General features: G+C 34.2%; 1 protein-coding gene and 3 pseudogenes across 1 annotated transcript; 1 reads left to right on the plus strand and 3 right to left on the minus strand.

Moving 5' to 3' along the window:
- The first annotated feature begins 2,729 nt into the window (after positions 1-2,729).
- Positions 2,730-4,604, plus strand: LOC110421394 (uncharacterized). The gene has a single exon (XM_021434991.2). It carries the CDS (start codon positions 2,851-2,853, stop codon positions 4,339-4,341), a length of 1,491 nt encoding a protein of 496 aa, XP_021290666.2. The 5' UTR covers positions 2,730-2,850; the 3' UTR covers positions 4,342-4,604.
- A 2,455-nt stretch (positions 4,605-7,059) lies between these two features.
- Positions 7,060-8,899, minus strand: LOC110421540 (tetrahydroberberine oxidase pseudogene; annotated as a pseudogene).
- Positions 8,900-10,876: 1,977 nt separating this feature from the next.
- On the minus strand, positions 10,877-12,496 carry LOC110421397 (tetrahydroberberine oxidase pseudogene; annotated as a pseudogene).
- Positions 12,497-18,461: 5,965 nt separating this feature from the next.
- On the minus strand, positions 18,462-20,250 carry LOC110421681 (tetrahydroberberine oxidase pseudogene; annotated as a pseudogene).
- Between the last annotated feature and the right edge of the window lie 341 nt (positions 20,251-20,591).

Consider the following 20,591-nt stretch of genomic DNA (forward strand, 5'->3'; position numbering starts at 1 on the left):
TTCTAAATTCCCAAACCTCTTTCTTTTCTTTTTTACTTCCTTCATTCATTGCTTTTCCTAGATAAGCTAATTTTTCTTGTAAAAATCTCACTTTTTTAATCTCGCATTCTTTCCCCGAGAAACTAGGGTTTCGTCAAATGTTACCCCTTTTAGTACAAAACCAGGGCACTTGGATATTTATGCATGTGCAAACTATGAAGCATATCTGGATTAAAGTTCTTGTTGCTTGAAAGTTAATTTTGGTTGATTTAATAATGAGCATTCGCTAAGCCGTTTATAAAAAAAAAGCAATAAAAAAGTAATACCCATTTCTTCACGGACACAATTGTTCTCTTTATTTTTTTTTGAAAGATAAAATTTTGTTCTTCTTTTTTTTTAGAAATCTATCTTGTATTCGTAATAAATATAATCTAAATGACATATATTTCCGACTTGCAGATGCCCCCCTTGGAATGGATAAATGGTTTCTTCCATAATATGATGGTTATATGGTTGTTTTGGCTTGAGTATTTTGGAGTTTTGTTGTAACTTATATGGATTTTAACAGGTGTTGTAGCTACTTTAGTGTTTGTACTCTACTTTTGTACTTTTTGTTTGCTTGGTAATCTCTTCATTGCTTAATAAATTTCTTTGATTTTGCTAAAAAAAATGAAATGCACATATATAAAAATGACTTTTTGCCTTTAATAATTTGTGTTGTTCCATTTCTTTTAGATGAAATATCCTCACCTTCTCATTAACTCAGTTCTTAACTCACTACCTCTCTTCTATTTTTTCATTTTTGAAGCGCTCAAAGGTGTTTTTTGTAAATTGAAGCATTTGAGACGATCTTTTTTGTGGGGTGGATCCTCAGATAAACGCAAAATCTCCAAGGTCAAGTGGAGCATTGTTTGCAGGCCAAAGCGGTATGGAGGACTAGGAATCACTAGTCTTTCTCACAAGAATCTAGCCCTTCTCGCCAGATGGTGGTGGCAATACGGTACGGATGAGAAAGCACTATAGAGGAGATTGATAGTGGAGAAATATGGGATAGGCACAAGGCATTGGACACCCTCAACATCTCACACAGCGAGAATGTCTTCTGTACGAAGGAGTATTGTGCAACTCACATCCTCGGAAGAGATTCATAACCTCATTGGCCTCAGTTTCTAAATGTGAATATACTTACATGTCCAAGTTGTGCACCTGAAAAGATTAAGAATGCCAACAAGAGCTTTAACCTTCCTATAGTGAGTGGCTCTCATGAATTGTGTATTAAATCAAACATTGTCACTCCATCATTTGTTCTATATTGATTTTCATCATCCTCTTGCCAAAACGCATTTCCAACTGCATACCTTTCTTCCTACTTAAACAACCAACGATTATGATCAAAATCTCTTATTTGCGTAACAAAATGGACTTATGATATCTATTGACTTCATTACCGACATCCACGTACCTAGTTTCTACCATATTCTAGGCCCGTTGCCGTCACCCTACTTTTTCCCTATTGGCCTGAAATTATACGCCAAGAGTCTGAAGCAAATCGAGAAGTGGAATCATAAAATTCAGAGCTATTCCTTTTAATCACGCACCAGGAACAAGAATATAGAAAAAAAATCAAAGTACCATAAAATAAAAAATTTTATTGGCTCGCAAACTCTAAATTGACAAAATGGAAGCTATATCATAGACACGCAATTTTCTTTTACCCAAACTGAATTCCATAGACATTTTTTATGTCACACTTAAAATCTTATACCAAACTTTAACTAAGTCGCTACCCACAACCACTTCGACAGATGTTGGTAATAACAAAGTTTTAGTATAAACCCTTCAAAACATAAATGAGGACGTATATGCTTGAATATTTGGTTTAATGGGGTGTGTGTGTATATACTCTGTAAAAATAGTTAGATTCCAATCTCCCTCTCGAATTAGAAAAAAAAATGATAGCATACTAAACATTTTATACTTGTTATAGCATATAACCACTCGCACCAAACTAACTTACAACTACTACTAAAAATCAACTGAGAAAGAAAAAAACTACCACTGAAATCACCACACATAAGCTCCTATGAAAATTCTTGTTTTATTCTAACACATTAATATGTGCCTTATTCACGCTCAAGTTTGGAGGCTAAAGAAAGCGTTGACCCTAGTTGGTTATCATGTAATAGTGGCATAAGAACAATGTAATTGATAGAGTCATTTTGGTGTTATAGGTCACCAATGATGTCAAAATCATTGTCCTTGGGTAATATCATAACTTGTTTGCTTTATGTCTGATAGGCAAATTTTATTGCCTATGGTGGCGAAGGAGCATTTGTTTGGACCTTTAATGTTGCCATAGCTAATGTGGTTTTGGTTGTTGTAACTAGCTAAACCATGTATGCATTGGTTTATCATGCAAAATAAATGGTTTTTTTTATTATTATCATGAGAAAATCAAAATTGGAAATACCTTTTGAAAAAATCAAAAATGGAAATAATGGAAAAGAAAGTGGACTTGTTTGTTCGATGGCTAGTTGAAAAAAGAAAAGATGGAAAAAATTCTGTTGATGAGTTGAATGGTTTGCAATTGGATTTCTAGTTTTAGGGGTTGGTGCAACGATTTTTACTCCCTTACTTTAAGCTTGGCCTTTTAATTAGGTTCTGAGTAAATTCAATCCCCCCTTTTCCCCTTTCCCCTTCTCTATATAAATATTTCCCTTCTTCATAAGTAAAAGTAACCAACAAAAAAAATAAGATAGGAAATCTCCAGGAGATAGAAACAATATCCATAGTTCGTTAGGGAGAAAAGGATATAGTTATTTTGTCACAAAACAACTCTTGTAAGCTAATTTTTGCTCAAGGTTTTAGCTAATGATGGGCATTTTTTCTCATTGCTTTGTGGTTGCTTTCTTGTGTGTTCTTTTTGTTGATAGTGTTGTGGTTGCCAATTATCCTCAAGTTAATGGAGTTGACAAGCGTTTGCTTCATCGTTCATTTTTGTTTGAGACCAATGGAGGTCGTTTTTTACATGAAAAAAATAAGGATTTAGGTGGTGGTTTTGGTGGAGGTGGAGGTGTCATAGGTGATTTTAGTGGAAGAAGAAGTATTGGTAAGGGTGTTGGCAACCTTAATATTGAAGCAGAATGGAAGCTAAGTGGTGGCCATAGTCAAGGTGGAGGACTATTTGGAGGCAAAAATGGTGGCCATAAGCTTGGTGCAGTTGCAGGAGGTGGATTTGGTGGTGGTAGTCTTGGGGCTGGTGTTGGTGGAGGGTTTGGTAGTGGGGGAGGCCTAAGTGGTAGTGGTGGACTTGGTGGTGGAAAAAGAGTTGAAATGGGTGGTGTTGGTGTCGTTGATGGTGGAGCTAAAGGTGGATTAAGTGGTGCTAGTAGCCTTGGTGGTGGAGTAGGAGGGCATTTAGGTAGTCACCATGGTATAGGCAGAGGACATCATGGTGGTCATGGACATGGCCACAAACTTGGTGGAGGTGCAAGAGGTAAATTAGGTGGTGGGCTTAGTGGAGGTGGCAACATTGATACTACTAGTGGAGCTAGTGCTAGAGGTAGTCTCGGAGGTAAAGCTAGAGTAGTAGGAAGGCATGGTGCAAGTGGTGAAGGAGGTTTAGGAGGTCGTGTAAGCGGTAGTGCCAATGGTGGGGTTAAGGGTAAAGGAGAACTTGGCGTTGTTGGTGGAGTTAATGAAGGAGTCAAAGCTAATGATGGATTTGCCAAAGGTGGAGGAGTAGGTGGTGGAGGTGGTGGAAAAGGCTTAGGAGGTGGTGTCATTAGTGGTGTTAAGGGTGGAGGAGAATTCGGTGCTGTTGGTGGAGTCAATAAAGGAATTAGTGTTAATAGTGGATTTGCCAAAAGTGTAGGAATAGGTGGAGGGCTAGGGGGTGGTGGAGGAGGCGTCGGAGGCAGTGTTAGTGGTGGTTCTAAGGGTGGAGAAGAAGTTGGTGTTGTTGGTGGGGTCAATAAAGGAATCAATGATAATGGTGGATTTGCCAAAGGCGTTGGAGTTGGTGGTGGGCTTGGGGTTCGTGGAGGAGGCTTAGGAGGTAATGTTAATGATGGTGTTAAGGGTGGAGGAAAAGTTGGTGTTGCCGGTGGAGTCAATAAAGGAATTAGTGTTAATGGTGGATTTGCCAAAGGTGTAGGAATAGGTGGTGGGCTTGGGGGTGGTGGAGGTAGTCAAGGAGGCAGTGTCAATGGTGGTGTTAAGGGTGGAGGAGAATTTGGTGTTGCTAGTGGAGTCAATAAAGGAATTAGTGTTAATAATGGATTTCCTGAAAGTGTAGGAGTAGGTGGTGGGTTTGGGGGTGGTGGAGGAGGCTTAGGAGGCAGTGTCAATGGTGGTGCTTAGGGTGGAGGAGAATTAGGTGCTGCTGGTGGAGTTAATAAAAGAGTCGGAGTTAATGGTGGATTTGTTGCTGCTGCTTGTGGTCGACACTAATACATATTGCATGCAAACAAAACTCTAGTAGTGAAGTGTAATTACATATCCTTGAAGATATGTAAAAGTTCTTATAGTTCTTTTTTTGGTTAAATGCTAAATTAGGGATTCTTATATGGTTTATATATCTATATACATATTAGGGTATGACTATAAGACCTGGTAGTTTTTCATGCAAGCGTGCATGAGAAGTTTGTAAGCTTGTAATCTCTAGTATCTATCTTCGTGATATCAAGTACAGAAGAGATCAAAATAACTTTTTCTTCACGTATTGCCAACTTAATAAATTATGAAACAGAGTATCAATTATTTTGAGATTGTATAATGTTTGAAACCAGCATAAATGAAACCCACAAATCATAAATACTTTAAGGTAAAACCATGTACGCAGTGTTATAGCTTTCCAAGTAGCTAACAACATTGTAAGTTGTAGCTTGGCAATTGATATTATCTTGGTGTTATGATATAATTTTCTTTCTTTTCATTCGTGGCTGACATTTTTATATTTGAGTTATACATGTTTGTTTTTCATGGTACTGAAAAGGGAATAAGACAAAAGTCTTGTCTTCTTTTTTTAGTTGATTATTTTTTCTGAAAAAAAAAAAACAAGTTCAAGCAATTAGTCAAGTATATTTTCAAGCGGTGTCAATTTATTGATGGGATTGTTTCTTCTTTATTTACGCTATGTTTGGTAGGGAGGAAGGAAAATGGAGAGAAAGGAAATAGGTGAGGAAAGGAAAAAGAGGAAGGAGAGAAAGGAAAATCATTTTTGTTTCCCTGAATTTGATCCGAAGGGTGGCAAGTAGAGGAAAAGAAGCAGGTCATGTGTAAAATTATAAACAAAATCATTAATTTAAGTTGAATGGATATGTTCCCTCCTCTTTTCCAAGGATTGGATTTGAGAGTAGTGAAAACTACAAATTCACTCATTTTCCTTCCTTCCTCCAATTTCCTTCTTACCAAACAAATAAAATGATGAAAGAAAGTAATTATTCCTTTCACTCATTTTCTTCTTCTTTTTCCCTCTTACCAAACAGAGTGTTTTCTAATATTTTCCAAAAACCGTTTCTAACTGCTAAGTTTAGTCCTCGCAGTACAAATGTTTTAGCTCTATTTCCTGTTCAGCCTAATTTTCCCCCATTTTCGATCTTTTTGTCTCAGAGAAACAGAGAGCCATTTCAACAAGTTCAAAGAATGTATCATGTTGAATCATTACGTCCTTTAAAACTAATTGCCAAATTTAGGAAAAAAAAGTTAAGCTTTAATAAAGATATCAATAACGACAGCGAGCAACAAGATAAGGCCAGGTTGCTTTTGGACTTAGGTTCTGGCGAAAATCTTCTTGGTTTCTTGTCGGGGATTGTCATCTCAGTGTAATTTTCCAGTGTATATTTAGAGTCCTTGCATTCTCCATTTAAATCTTTTCATTCTCTAAAATTCTAATTTATAATTACTTTTTTAGATCAAATTACATGAAACAAAAAGAAACTGAGAAATATGAATACTTCACATTTAAATTACAGCAATCCAAAGATTTAATTATATCTATAAATACAATATTTATCTTAGGCTAACTTTTCATTTGGCCTCATGTTTCCATCATTACTCAACCCACTAACCTCTAACGTCAATTAATTTCATAATAGAAAAACCAAATCTGCGTCTGGTTATGAAGCGAAGATTTTCTGCTTCAGGTTTTGAAAGGCTAAGGGAATTTTCTCTATTAATGGTGCTGTGTGATGGCTGCTGGTTTTTTGGAGCTGTTTGATGGTGTTCTTTTATGGGTTGCGTTTCCGTGGAGCTTTCGGTTTGTGATTTTGCTTACTGGGTTCTGTGCTCCGTGGCTGTAGCGGATTGATTGGATCTTTGTGATGGTGATCTTCCTTGTGTCATGCTCGTGTGGTTCTTTTCCTGTGATTATGTTCCCTGCGTTTCTTGCATGCCCTTTGGATGCAGTGACTTTTGCTTTGTGATGACTTCTTTTTCTGGTTGTGTGCGCTGCTTGCTGCTTCGGGTTACGGCTGGGTGGTGCTGTTGACTTGGTTTCCAGTTCACAGGGATCTTTGTGCCCCCCCCAATCTGTTCCGTGGGATGCAGGGACTCTGCTTCGGGATGGCGTGCTGTGATCATGCTGTTAGGAGGCTGGTAGGCTTTCTTCAAAGCCCTTGTTGGTTGTTTTCGAGAAATAGGGGGTGCTTTGTGCTTTAGGATGAATGATTCATTATGCAGTTTTCATTCTTGTAGTGTTGTGTCTGTCTAGCCTTGTGGAGCTGATTCTATGCCTCATTTACTGTTTCGAGGCAATGAGGTGATTGTATATTCTATGATAGATTTGAGGGGTTTATGACCCCTAGCGCCTATAGGTTGTGTGCCGTTAACTCTTTTAAGAATTGTATAATTCTCTTTTGCCCAAATCCAGTTTGAATGCTTTGCAAAGTTTTTTTCAAATGAAATAGACTCGGAATGGCACCTTGGTGGAGGAAGCCAACAAACAGCGTTTAAAAAAAAAACGAAATCTGCTTTTTTTTTTTAAAGAGAAGACCACCTCTCACCCTATTTCTTTCTTTTTAAGAAAAGGCCATACCTTCCATGTCACACAATAGTAAGATGTATAAATAATAATAATAATAATAACAATAACAATAATAATAATAATAATAGAAGATCTGATTACAAAAGTAAAGATAATGAGGAAACTGTAAAATTGACTACTAGGCATCAACTCACAATATCAAAAATTTTGATCAAGATGCTCGAATTCAAATCTTTTTTATTATTTATTCCTTACTTGAGGGGTTACAATAATGACCTCTTTTCTTTTGTCAAGACAAAAGAAGAGGAATACTTTGTTCATGTTTAAAAAAATTTTCAGGATCAATCATTGTTTTAATTCGTATTAATTTATGAAAATTATTCTTAAAATATTTATTACCCCAAATACGTGCTTGAACATAACTTGTGTTGCCTTTGTTGTTAATTCCGATATCATTATCTCTGTAATTAATATATGCCTCTCGTGGAGATTTAGAGACAAAGGAGCTCATGAAACTGTAAAGTTTTCTGATCCAACTTATGTACCTTTTAGAGTTTATATTGTCTTCTTGTTGCCAGCCCACAGTGTATGCAATTTTGTATAAGTTGCCAGCTCTGTGTGGAAATGGAGTTGCAGACTCTGTAATCTCATCCATCTTTCCCCCATAAGCAATAAAACCTATAACAGCAGATTCTGCATCTTCTTCATAAAGTTTAGACACATATCTCTTCGAATGCAGTCTCAGGAATAGGTTTTTTCACATAATCAGATTTTGTTTTGAAAGATGGACCATTAAGAGTAGTCTGGTAACTCCTGTCTAGTAAAATATCCAACGATTTATTTTGAATTTGGCCAAAGTAGAGGATAGATTCGATCCAACTCATTTCAGTGCAATCTTCCTTCACTAACCCAAGCTCAGGAAATCTCTCTTGCATCAATGGAATGAGCTCATCAATGCCACCAAGAAAAAGGAACTAAAGGAAGCCAGAATTGTTCTTTTGCCACCCCTGCTAGAATTTACCCTTCTCATGTAACAACAGAGAATATATCATCAGGAAGTTGTGCGCAACGTATTGCCAACGGTGAACAAGTTTAGCTGCGTTTTTCTCCAAGGTCCTGCTAATCGTGAATACCGTCACCGTCGCTGGAACAGAAACCAACTTTACTTTCCATGCGAGGACAATTCCAAAACTACCCCCTCCACCTCCTCGAATAGCCCAAAACAAATCTTCCCCCATGGATTCTCTGTCAAGAATTCTTCCATTAACATCAATAAATTGAGCATCAATTATATTATCCACGGCAAGACCGTATTTTCGAAATAATAAACCATAACCCCCTCCGCTGAAGTACCCACCAATACCCACAGTATGACAGACACCAGCTGGAAAGGCAAGAGTTTTACTTTTTTGGGCAATTTCATAGTAAAATTCACCAAGAATTGCACCAGATTGAACCCATGCAACTTTATTCTTTTCATCAATGTCAACTGATCGAAAATTAACCAAATCAATGATAATAAATGGAACGTTAGAGACATAAGAAAGCCCTTCAAAATCATGACCACCACTTCGAATCCTAATTTGTAACCCATGTTTTCTTGAACAATGAATTGATGCTTGAATATGGGAAGTATGCTTTGGTGTTATAATGATCAAAGGTTTAGGGGTGGTTGGTTCTGAAAACATAAGATTTTGAATAGTAGACTCCAAAATAGATGAATATGAAGTATTATTTGGCGTGTAGATGACATTAGAGATGGGAGATGTGTCCTTGGAATGAAAAGAAGAAAGGCAATGAAGAAAATCATTCTCATGCGCATTCGCTGAAATTGCCCATGACAATGAAACGAGAACAAGTAAAAGAAATGGAGACATTGAAAAGTGACAAGGCTTGTTTTCTGAACTTGATTTTATGCATATCTGTTTATCAAGATTTCCCTTATTTATAGCAGAGAGAGCAATGCTTGCATACGGCTTTGACTAAGTGAACCTCTAGGCTCCAGGGTGCTTTGAAAAGTCCAAAGGCCATCAGGCAAAGCATATTAGGGAAGCCCACTGCTTTTCCTTGAAAATTTTGGCTGACGTGGATTTGGGATAAGGTCATAAGCAAAGCCTCAAAATCTAGATGAGTCATATGCATGTGAGTTTGACTCGAGTGACGCATTTCATATTTCAAAAGGCATACACCTAACTATAGCCCGAGCATCTGGATCCAGCTAGTTTTAATCTCCAAATTTAAAACGTGAACCAAAATGGACAATTATTGCGGACCAGACAAGAGAAAGTGGTCGTAAATATAATAATAAACAAACATTTTGATTTCAAATATTCCAAATATATTTTTCGTGTTTTATGAGAATAAGGAAACGCTGTTTTTAGGAAAACTCATTTAATAAATGTTGATTGTCGATAATTCTAATTAATGATTTACTGATTCACCTATAAAATTTTGTTTGACTTTCAAACAAAATATGACAACTGTTATATAGTACATAACTTGTTCACCCAAATAAATTAATTTCTTCCTTGTAGATTTTGTTTTACTTTCAAACAAAATATGACAACTGTTATATAGTACATAACTTGTTCACCCAAATAAATTAATATCTTCCCTGTTTTTATTTTTCTTTACTTCCCCGCCAAAACAGGAATACTTTTCGAGAAACATGTTGCTCTGAATAATTCATCAGAAAAAGTTAATGCAGTAGGTACTGTAAGCAATCGTATTCTAATACCATTAGATTTTATCAAATCTTTGAGGACCCTCCATAATTGGGTGGGATTGCCTGTAGCATATACTGTGTTTGTTTTTTTATTGTTACTTTTTGTTTTGGTTGGTGTTGGTGAGAAAAAAGAAAAGTGGTGGTGGGAAAAAGGAAAAGAGCGGTGGGGTTCAAAGAATCTTTTGCCCCGAAAGGGTCCAAAGCTTAGTCAAAACAGGCGGCGGTAAGACATGGTTAACCTTGCTAGTTGCTATTACAGCCGTGTGGATATCTTGTTTGAGATTGAATTTTGAGTTTGTTTCAATTAGTTTTTTTTAATTAAAAAAAATTTAAATTTTATTTTTTAAATAAAGAGTAATATATCAATAAATGAACTAAATATTTGAATACAGTTTGTTTCAATTAGATTTATATTTGATTGTTTCATATATTTAACAACACCTTAAAATGAAAAAACAGTACTTTCTTTATATATATATATATATGTATAAGAAATTATGTATGTGTATATGTGTTTCTTTACAAAACAATAAAAAGAATAATTTCTTTAGACTATTTATAAAAAAGTGTATTTATTTAGAGATAATTGTTATTTATATAATTTTTTTAGTTCAATTATATAATTAATTCTTTAAAAGATTAAAAAATTATAAAAATTTAATTTATACAAATTATTATACAGATATTGAATTCACATTTTTTTACAAAGGATAAAAATTAATTGTATAATTTAATTTTTTTTATCGAGAGTCTCACATAATTGAGTAGTACTTTATTCAACGTCTTTGGCGCAGCTTGTTAGTATCTAATCTGAACAAATCCTTTTGAATACATTTCAAACACGTAAAAATAAGAACTTAAGAGAGTACATATTATATATTTCAAATCTCCCTTAAACACATGATTGGACAAAAATTAAAACTTTAATAAAGGTGGTGAGATTTATAGGATCAAATTATAAAGAGCATTAAGATCAGTTGCCTTGTAAAACAATAAAAAATCTAAAGATCACCTTAAGTATAAAGAAAAGAATATACTATTTATTGCACATCGTAATATTGAGTAAAAATTTGGCAGATAAATGCTAAAATTTTATTTTAGACAAAACCTATAGTTATAAATCAAATCGAATTCATGGTACATAAATTATTAGAATACATATTCAATTTATGATATGATCTTCAGGATTAAGAAAATAAAGAAAGAATACTTTGTTCATGCTTAAAGAAATTCCTTGGATCAAGCTTCGTTTTAATATATATCAATCTATCAAAATTATTCTTAAAATATTTAAGACATAATTTGTGTTATTTTTATTTTTTATTCTGATATCAAGATTTTTATAATTAATATACGCTTCTCATGGAGATTTCGAAATAAAGGCGCTCGTGTACCTGTAAAGTTTCCTCATCCGATTTATATACTTGTGAGAACTTATACTATCCCCTTCTTGCCAGCCGACGCTATATACGATTTTGTACAAATTGCCAACTCTATGTGGGAATGTTGTTGCAGTCTCAGGAATTTCATCTATTTTGCCTCCATAAGCAATAAAATTTAAACTTGCAAATTGTGCTTCTTCCTCGAGAAGTAGGGACCATATCCCCTCGAATACATATTCAAGAATAAGTTTCTTCAGATAATCAGATTTTGATTCGAAGGAAGGACTAAGAAGAGGACTCCGATAACTCCTGTCAAGTAAAATATCTAAAGTTTCATTTGGAAGTTGGCCGAGATAAAGAATAGATTCAATCCAACTCATTTCAGTGCAGTCTTCCTTAACAAGTCCAAGCTCAGGGAATCTCTCTTGCATCAATGACATGTTCTCATTTACACCACCAAGAAACAAGGAACTAAAGGAAGCTTGAATGGTCCTCTTCCCCTCTTAACTAGAATTCACCCGTCACTGAAACGACAGAATATATATTGTATGGAAGCTTATGTGAAATGGATTGCCAACGATGAAGAAGTTGGGTGGCATTTTGTTCCAAGGTCTTGCTGATTGAGAATACAGTCATAGTAGTTGGAACGGGAACCAACTTTACTTTCCATGCAAGGACAATACCGAAGCTACCCCCTCCACCTCCTCGAATGGCCCAAAATAAGTCTTCTCCCATGGGATATTTTCTGTCCAGAACTCTCCCATTAACATCAATAAGTTGTTCATCAATTATATTAGCAGCTGTGAGGCTGTATTTTCGAAACAATAAACCATAACCTCCTCCGCTAAAGTATCCCCAATCCCCACAGTGTGACAAAGAGAACCTGGAAAGGCAAGACTTTTGCTCTTTTCAGCAATTCTATAATACAATTCTCCAATAATTGCACCTGATTAAACTCATGACATTTTATTTTTTTTCGTCAACATCAATTGATGAAAAGTTAACCAAATCAATGATGATATACGGAACTTCAGAGATATAAGAAAAACCTTCAAAATCATGACCACTACTTCGAGTTCTAATTTAGAACTCGTATTTTGTTGAACAATAAATTACTGCTTGAAGATGAGAAGCATGCAAAGGTGCTACAATAACCAAAGATTTAGGTATTTGGCGTTGAGAATCTAAAATTATGAACCGTAGACTCTAAAATAGAAGAATATGATGAATTGCTTTGTGTGTAGATAACTTTAGAAATGGAAGATGGATCTTCAGAACGAAGCGAAGAAAGGCAATGAATCTCATGGCTTTTCGCTGAAGTTGCCCATGACAATGAGAAGAGAACAAGAAGTAATGTAAACATTGAGTACTGAAGAGACTTCATTTAAAAACTGATTTTGTGCTGTGAGTTTGCATATGTTTGAAACTTATGATTTTGTGCTAAGTTTATAAGAGTTCCCCTTATTTACAGGAATATATTACGGAGGGTACGTAATGCTTTAAGCCTCCATGTGAATAATATTGAATTCTTCTTTGCGCGGTATAAGTTTGATTCTAAACGCTAGGTGTTGTAGTTAATATATTCTATATGTCGGTGTGCGTCGTATATTTCACTCCAAAATTTCTTAAGAACATCTCTAATTACTAACTTCTTTTGGATTCAACTTGTCTCTAGCTTTGTTTGTTCCTCTTGACAGCTGCGGTGTCATCACTTGAATGGGTTTTTGTCTTTAATTAATTAGCATTAGTCCTTTCATTCATCATATTATAAAAATTAATAAAATTATTAATGATTTCCTCTCGAGCTTTCAAAGAAGACAACTCTTTATTCTCAGCTGTCATAATTGACAATGTATGCATAGATGGAAAATTACAAATCTTTGAACATCTTAAATACGTATCTTGATTTTTCAGTCAATGTATGCTTGACTGTTCAGATCATTAATCATAATACTTGGGTTTGCTAAAACAAAAGTGGGATGATGAAAGGGGCGAGCAAAACAGCGTAAGGAAATTAACATAAAGTTTGATCAGACTCACATACAGTAGTACTAGGACATGAGTATGATACTTACGGGATTCAGAACCTTCCTTTTACTACAGAGATAGGGTCTCATCTCATCATTTTTTTAAAACTTATAATGACAACATAATAGGATTAATATCATTTTCTTTCCCCTCCATCCGTTTTGTGTGTTCATTTTGAAGTGTGGAATGTCTTCAGCAATTCCAGGTGAAGACTCAAAATCTGTCGTTGATCACAACAAGGCAGGTGTTCCTGCAAGTTTTGGCGGTGGATGAGAAGTGTAGGTTGAATAATCTTGGATCTGTTGTGGACGCCAAAGTGTAAAATCAGGTACGCTTGGCAGAGCTCTCCCTCATTTGTCAAACGCCGACTATATTGACCAACAGTGCTGCCATCCAGAGAAACCAACTTATTCCACGAAAACAGTTTGGCCTATATTATAGTTGCAAATATCACATGTCTAAAAACTACTTTCAGACTAACACCCAAAAGGGAAACAAAGAAAACCATTATTTATGTTGGAAAAAACATACTAAAGCATTGTAATTTGATAGTACAATATATGTGATTGTTTCTTCTTTGTTTTCTCTAGATATGGTGGTATAGTAAATCCATGAAAGATATTTTAATTGCACCATGATTTCTTTTGCTTCCTTACCATAAATTTGGCGGATTAAGAATTTGATCAAAAATCATGAATGAAGATCAGATCATTGCTAAATACTCTTGCAGCTATAGCTTGAGACTAATAATAACATATCGATTGTATGATTAATAATATTCACTTTTCACAAAAAAAAATGTACTAAATGCAGCTGTCATGGGCTGTTTATGTTTTTCACTTTAAAATTTTAACAAAATAAACTGAAAATTTAAAAAAGGCAAACTTGAATTGGATCCAAAACCCAGTTTGAAAACCAGGGTTAATCTAACTTAGGTCCAAATAAGAGACAAAACAGGCCTTAAATAACTCGAGCTTAAAGGACTGAAATTATTTAGGTAGAAAAGAATAAAAGAATAAAATAAAAATAAAAACAAAACAAATGCAATAAAGAGAAAGAGAAGTGATAAAATGCCATTTCTACAATTACCTTTCTTTACATATTTACTAGCTGATGTTATAAGAGTTGTTTGGCCTAAAATGATGTAATAAATTATTTTATTTTTAATATATATATAAATATAAATATAAAGAATTGTACAATGACCTAGACAAGCATTTTGGCCCATAAAGTGAACTAAGAAGGAACATTCTTCATTTTTCAGCAACTGAATCTACACCTTTATAGGTTTCACCAAAGCAATCTACATGATGTCCCTTGTGAGTATTGATTTCAAGCTCTTCTTCGCCTCCTTGGGGATCGTTCTGCTGGTCATTTTCTACTTTGAAATCTCCTCCTGTCGCCATTGAATCTAATCCTACTTTTTTTGAACTTAGTAATTCTTTTATCTATGTTGTTTAACCGTGTTCCGACTTCCTCATAGAATCGTCCATTCCATCCCTTGCCTGCATTTAGCTAAAGTAATTCCTTTCATTTTCACTGCCAGGCGCCCCTCTATAACTCTTTCATTGCTCGGCGTCCAGGTATTTCATCAGCTTTTGCAATATTTTCTACTCCATGATCAGCAGCTCCAATCATGTTCCTTCATTCTATAGCCCCAAGAACAGAACTTGAATTCGCATCTGGTCTTTCATCTGCCTTATAAAGTTGGCTTCTTTTTTTTATGTAATTGCCTGCATCTTACACTCAGTTGTCGATTCAAAAAGAGCAGCCAGATCTCTGAGGATTCTTGACTTCTGCTAAAGCAAGAAAATATTAAAATTTAAAACTTTCCCTATATTTGTAAAAATCCTTCCTAGCGTAAACATTGAAGAGGAAATGCAATCAGAAGGAAAAACGCCAATCACAAAAATAAAAGATCCATCAACAAAACCAGTATAGCAGGTACAATGAACTCATTCAGTATTGATCCAACTGGATCTACCATAAATACATTACATTATCATATATACAAAATTTAAGTTAATAGTCCAAATGGGAATGCTGTAACCGACAATGCGTAGCTTACAAATCCTTGGATAGATTGAGGCCACAACTGAAATTTATTAAAAAGCATATCCAGTTTTCAGATCATGTTAAATTTCTTGCTTTGATTAATCTCCATTAGGAACAATCCTAATCTGGTTTTTATTGGATGGTATGGGTGTTTCGGAGTTTAAAAATTTCATTGGATAGTGTGAGTACGTAGATCTTCCTTTGTCTGGTATGGCAGTGGTTCTAAGAGATATAGAGTTGACAGATTTCTTGGTTTTTTTTTTTTTTTTTTGCTGAATGACGGCATTTTCTTTTTCTAGAATTTGCGTTAAAGAAGCTTAAGAAGATCTGTTTTTCCTTTTTTTTTTTGGTTCAAGTTTCTTTTAAGGAGTTTGGGAAGTAGATAAAGTAGATGCATGGGATAAGAATGATTACTCTAAAGATTAGGAGTGGATTGATTAAAATTGCTTTCTGCCTAGTGTTATATATATATATATATATATTTGAAGAAAAGAATTCAAATTTTACTCGAAAGATCATGCACCAATTCATGAATTAAATATTCGGATGTTTTGAAAAAGTTATTATTATTTTGATGTATTTTGATTTTGTTTTAGCGTTTTTCCTTTTATTGGACAATGTCTCTTATTCTTAAGAGTGATTTTGCTGTACTTTCTTTTTTTAAAAAAAATAAAATCTATAATTGGCTTAGCGAAAGAAAATTTGGATAATTGCTAGATTTTCAACCAAACAAACAAATTAAATTGATGATTACTAAAATCCAATTAAATGTTCATTGAAACAATCAAGGCTTTGTTGCTCTTCTTAAGACAAGAACAAAGGTTCAAATTTCTATCGAATCTTTTCAGGAACGATTTTTAAGCTTTCAATGATAAAGTGTTTTCAAAAATAATTTTTTTTAATTGCAACTATTTTTAGTCAAGAATAAAGATTTTTTTGACAAAATTACCTTTAATCTTTATATTCAAATGCAGCTATTGAAAAAAAATTTTACATGCCATGTTTCTTTTTATGATTACAAGAAAGATAATATTTTTTTTCCAAATCTATTTCATTCCAATCATTTCATCGCAATTGTAACATTGACGTTGAATAATTTTTCAATATACCTTTCTTTCCAGGTCAAATTTATTTTTTATTTTATATTTTAAACTTACTCTCTATGGTATTTAACTCTAAGAGTTTAGGGTTACATGTTTAAAAAAATCTTAGCGAAATGCAAAGATAGAGATCAAATTATTAAAAAATATTAATTATTATTATAAGCCATGTTAAAAAAATATTGTTACAATTGAAAAATAAAAAGTTGCTATAGGCTTTAACTCCAAGAGTTATGTTGTAGTGAAATATAAAGAAGCAAGTCACATGCCATATTTAAAAATGTTATTGTTACATATTATGTTCAAAAGAACTTTGTTTCGCGTTATTTTTTTTTAAAAATTGTTGTTATATATACAAAAACATATTGTTACATTTCATGTCATATTCATATAACAACTCTAGACAGTGTTCTAATTTACAGATTTTTTGTTACTTATAAGTTCAATCATCAACTTTTGGATTTTGGTGAATGTAAACCCATTGGTAATTTTTGAAGAAAATTTTACAAAAAAATAAGAACTCTGAAAACTTTCTAGAAAAAGAAGAAGATGAGCAGAGTAAGTATTAACAACTTTGGAGGAAAAACCTTTCTCTCACATTCATTTAGATTTTTTTAGAAATATATAACTACAAAATATCAAAAATTACTAGTATGTAGATGTGCCTATAATAGTTAAAAATAATAGAAAAGCAAAACAAAATGGCATTATAAGCACATATCACATACTTCAACAAAAACTGTTACACACTAAAACTTCAATAACAAATTAAAAATAATAAAAAAGTAAAACAAAATGACATTATAAGCAAATATTACATGCTTTAACAGACAATGTTACATGCTAAGGTTAAAATTTCAATACCAAATGTTACATGTCAAAGTTAAGGTTTCAACACCAGATGTTACATGTCAAAGCTTAATATTACATGCCAAAACTTGAATCACTTTGTTGCACGTCAAGGCATATTCTTCCAAATTTGAATAATTGAAAAACTCAATATTAATAAACCCAATAACATATTGTTACTCACCAAGTCATGTTTTTTGGTTTGTAGATCAATGATGGCGCGAGATACATAAAGAGAGGGTTTTGTGAATCTAAATCAATAAACTTAATAACATATTCTTACCTATCATCTCATATTCTTTGATATGTAAATCGACAACGATATAACAAAATGACAAGAGGTAGTTAGAGAAAGATGGTGATAGTGATAAAATTAGAAAACTAAATGACGAAAGAGAAAATAGAAAGCATAACAGATGAATAACGGGAGAAAAAAATCGAGAGCATTTAATTTGTCTAAAATAATTTTAAGAGTATTGTTATCAAATTATAATAAAAGTTTGATAAAAACAATTAACTTTATATTAAAGGTTATTTTTAAATGAACTTACCAGATCAACTTTTTTTCACAATTTGCTCACCTTTTCATATGTACCAATAAAGAAAAAGACAAGACAATGATTTTTTTTTTTTTGGTTAAACAAGACAATGAATCATATGTAAAGAAAATAAGAAGAAACGAAAAACAAACAAAAGCAGAGACAGTTAATGAGACGATTGAGATTACCAGGAATTTTGCCTAGGGATGTTGGTAGCCATATATTCATAATGGATTAATGTAAAAGGAAACTGAACTAGGGCTTTGCACTTAAAGAAGAAATCTAACAAAAGTAGGATAAAATAGCATTGCACAAGTAAATAAAGAAAGAGATGAGATATACGGGATTTGGATTCATTTACTAGCTAGCGAGGCCCATACATGCCGTTTCCAATCATAATAAGGAAACTTGGTTTGGTTGTGGGCTGGTTGCTTTCCTTATTATCAAGAAAAGATTTCAAGATTCACTTAAAATTACTTAGCCAATTAAAAGCAGAGAGCTGGAGTTGTGTTTGAGTTTTTGGTTGTCTTGTTTGCGTTTTTTCCCCTGCTTGGTGTGTTGGGATCGTATCTGTATTCTGGTGGTTTTTACCATATGGGATTGTGTCTTCCCCATTTTATTTGTGAATAATACATGAATTTTTCAAAAAAAAAAGAAGTAAAAAAACAGAGCGGAAAACCCTTTAAGGTTGCTCTAATGTTCCTTTAGGGAATTTGGTCTTTCAACCTAATCGGTGTGGTCAAACAGCTGTTGAGGTTAAGGTCTTAAGGGGTAATTAATTCCAAATGAGAAGATATTATACAGCAAAATAATATAAAAGGTCTCCTTTTATTGAATAGAAATTTGGAGAAACAAAGGCTAAAATTTTATTCCAAATAACACTTATAATTATAAAGCAAAGTGTATTAATGGTACATAATTTATCAGGCTATATATTCCACTCATGACGTGATCTTCTGCAATTAAAAAAATGAAGGAGGGATACTTTGTTCATATCTGAAGAAGTTCTCTGGATCAATCATTGTCTTAACAGATACTAACCTGTCAAAGTTATTCTTAAAATATTTACGACCCCAAACTCTTGCTTGTGCATAACTTGTGTTACCTTTGTTATTCATTCCGATGTCAAGATCTCTATAATTAACATACGCTTCTCGTGGAGATTTCGAAACAAAGGAGCTCGTGTACCTGTAAAGTTTCCTTATCCAGCTTATATACCTTTGAGAATTTACGTTGTCTTCTTCTTGCCAGCCAACGTTATATACGATTTTGTACAAGTTGCCAGCTCTATGCGGGAATGGTGTCGCAGTCTCTGGAAATTCATCCATTTTGCCTCCATAAGCAATAAAACTTAAACTAGCATCTTGTGCTTCTTCCTCGAAAAGTTGGGACCATATCCCCTTGAAAGCAATTTCAGGAATAGGTTTTTTCACATAATCAGATTTTGATTTGAAGGAAGTACTAAGAAGAGGACTCCTGTAACTCCTGTCAAGTAAAATATCTATGGTTTCATTTGGAAGTTGGCCAAGATAGAGAAGAGACTCAATCCAACTCATTTCGGTGCAGTCTTCTTCAACAAGTCCAAGCTCAGGAAATCTCTCTTGCATCAATGGGATAAGCTCATTTACTCCACCAAGAAACAAGGAATTAAAGGAAGCTAAAATCGTCTGCTTCCCCTGTTGACTCGAATTCACCCTCACTACTGTAACGACAGAGTATATATCATACGGAAGCTTGGGTGCAACGTATTGCCAACGATGAAGAAGCTGGGTCGCATTTTGTTCCAAGGTCTTGCTGACTGAGAATACAGTCACAGTGGTTGGAACAGGAACCAACTTTACTTTCCATGCAAGGACAATACCGAAGCTACCCCCTCCACCTCCTCGAATGGCCCAAAACAAATCTTCTCCCATCGATTTTCTGTCAAGAACTCTCCCATTAACATCAACAAATTGTGCATCAATTATATTATCTGCTGCAAGACCGTATTTCCGAAACAGTAAGCCGTAACCTCCTCCACTACAATATCCTCCAATTCCCACAGTGTGGCCGAGAGCACCTGGAAAGGCAAGACTTCTGCTCCTTTCGGCAATTCTGTAATGCAATTCTCCGGTAATTGCACCTGATTGAACCCATGCCACTTTATTTTCTACATCCACATCAATTGATCGAAAGTTAACCAAATCAACAATGATATATGGAACTTCAGAAACATAAGAAAGACCTTCGAAATCATGACCACCACTACGAATTCTAATTTGGAACCCATATTTTCTTGAACAATAAATTGCTGCTTGAATATGAGAAGTATGCAATGGTGTTACAATAACCAAAGGTTTAGGTGTAGTTGGGGTTGAGAATCTACTATTATGAATTGTAGACTCCAAAACAGAGGAATAAGATGAATTGCTTTCTGTGTAAATAACTTTAGAAATGGAAGATGTGTCTTCAGAATGACGTGAAGAAAGGCACTGAAGAAAATTCTCATGCGTATCAGCTGAAGTTGCCCATGGCAATGAGAAGAGAACAACAAAAACTAATGTAGACATAGAGTAAAGAAGAGACTTCATTTTGGAAACTGATTTTGTGCTATGAGTTGGTGTATGCTTGAAACTTATGATTTTGTGTTAAGTTTATCAAAAGCTCCCCTTATTTATAGGATTATACGACGGAACGTACGTAATGCTTTGAGCCGCCATGTGAATAGAGTTGAAGTTTCTTCGTCTTTTATTTTTTCAAAGGCAAATTGAAGTTTCATCTTGGCGCGGTCTAAGTTTGATTCTAAACGCGAGATGTTGTAGTCAATATATATTACATGTTGGTCTACGTCATCTATTTCACTCCCAAATTTCCTAAGAACATCTCTAATTGCTAGCTTCATTTGGATTCAACTTGTCTCTTGCTTGTTAGTTCCTCTTGACCGGTACCGGTGTCATTCCAATGGGTCTT

Source organism: Theobroma umbraticum, unplaced genomic scaffold, assembly GCF_002168275.2.
Source record: "Theobroma umbraticum cultivar Fairchild unplaced genomic scaffold, ASM216827v3 scaffold_130.0, whole genome shotgun sequence".
Classification (NCBI taxonomy): Eukaryota; Viridiplantae; Streptophyta; class Magnoliopsida; order Malvales; family Malvaceae; genus Theobroma; species Theobroma umbraticum.

What these genes read in the sequence shown, in the direction of transcription:
- LOC110421394 (XM_021434991.2), top strand. Translation starts at nt 2,851, where the DNA reads ATGATGGGCATTTTTTCTCATTGCTTTGTGGTTGCTTTCTTGTGTGTT.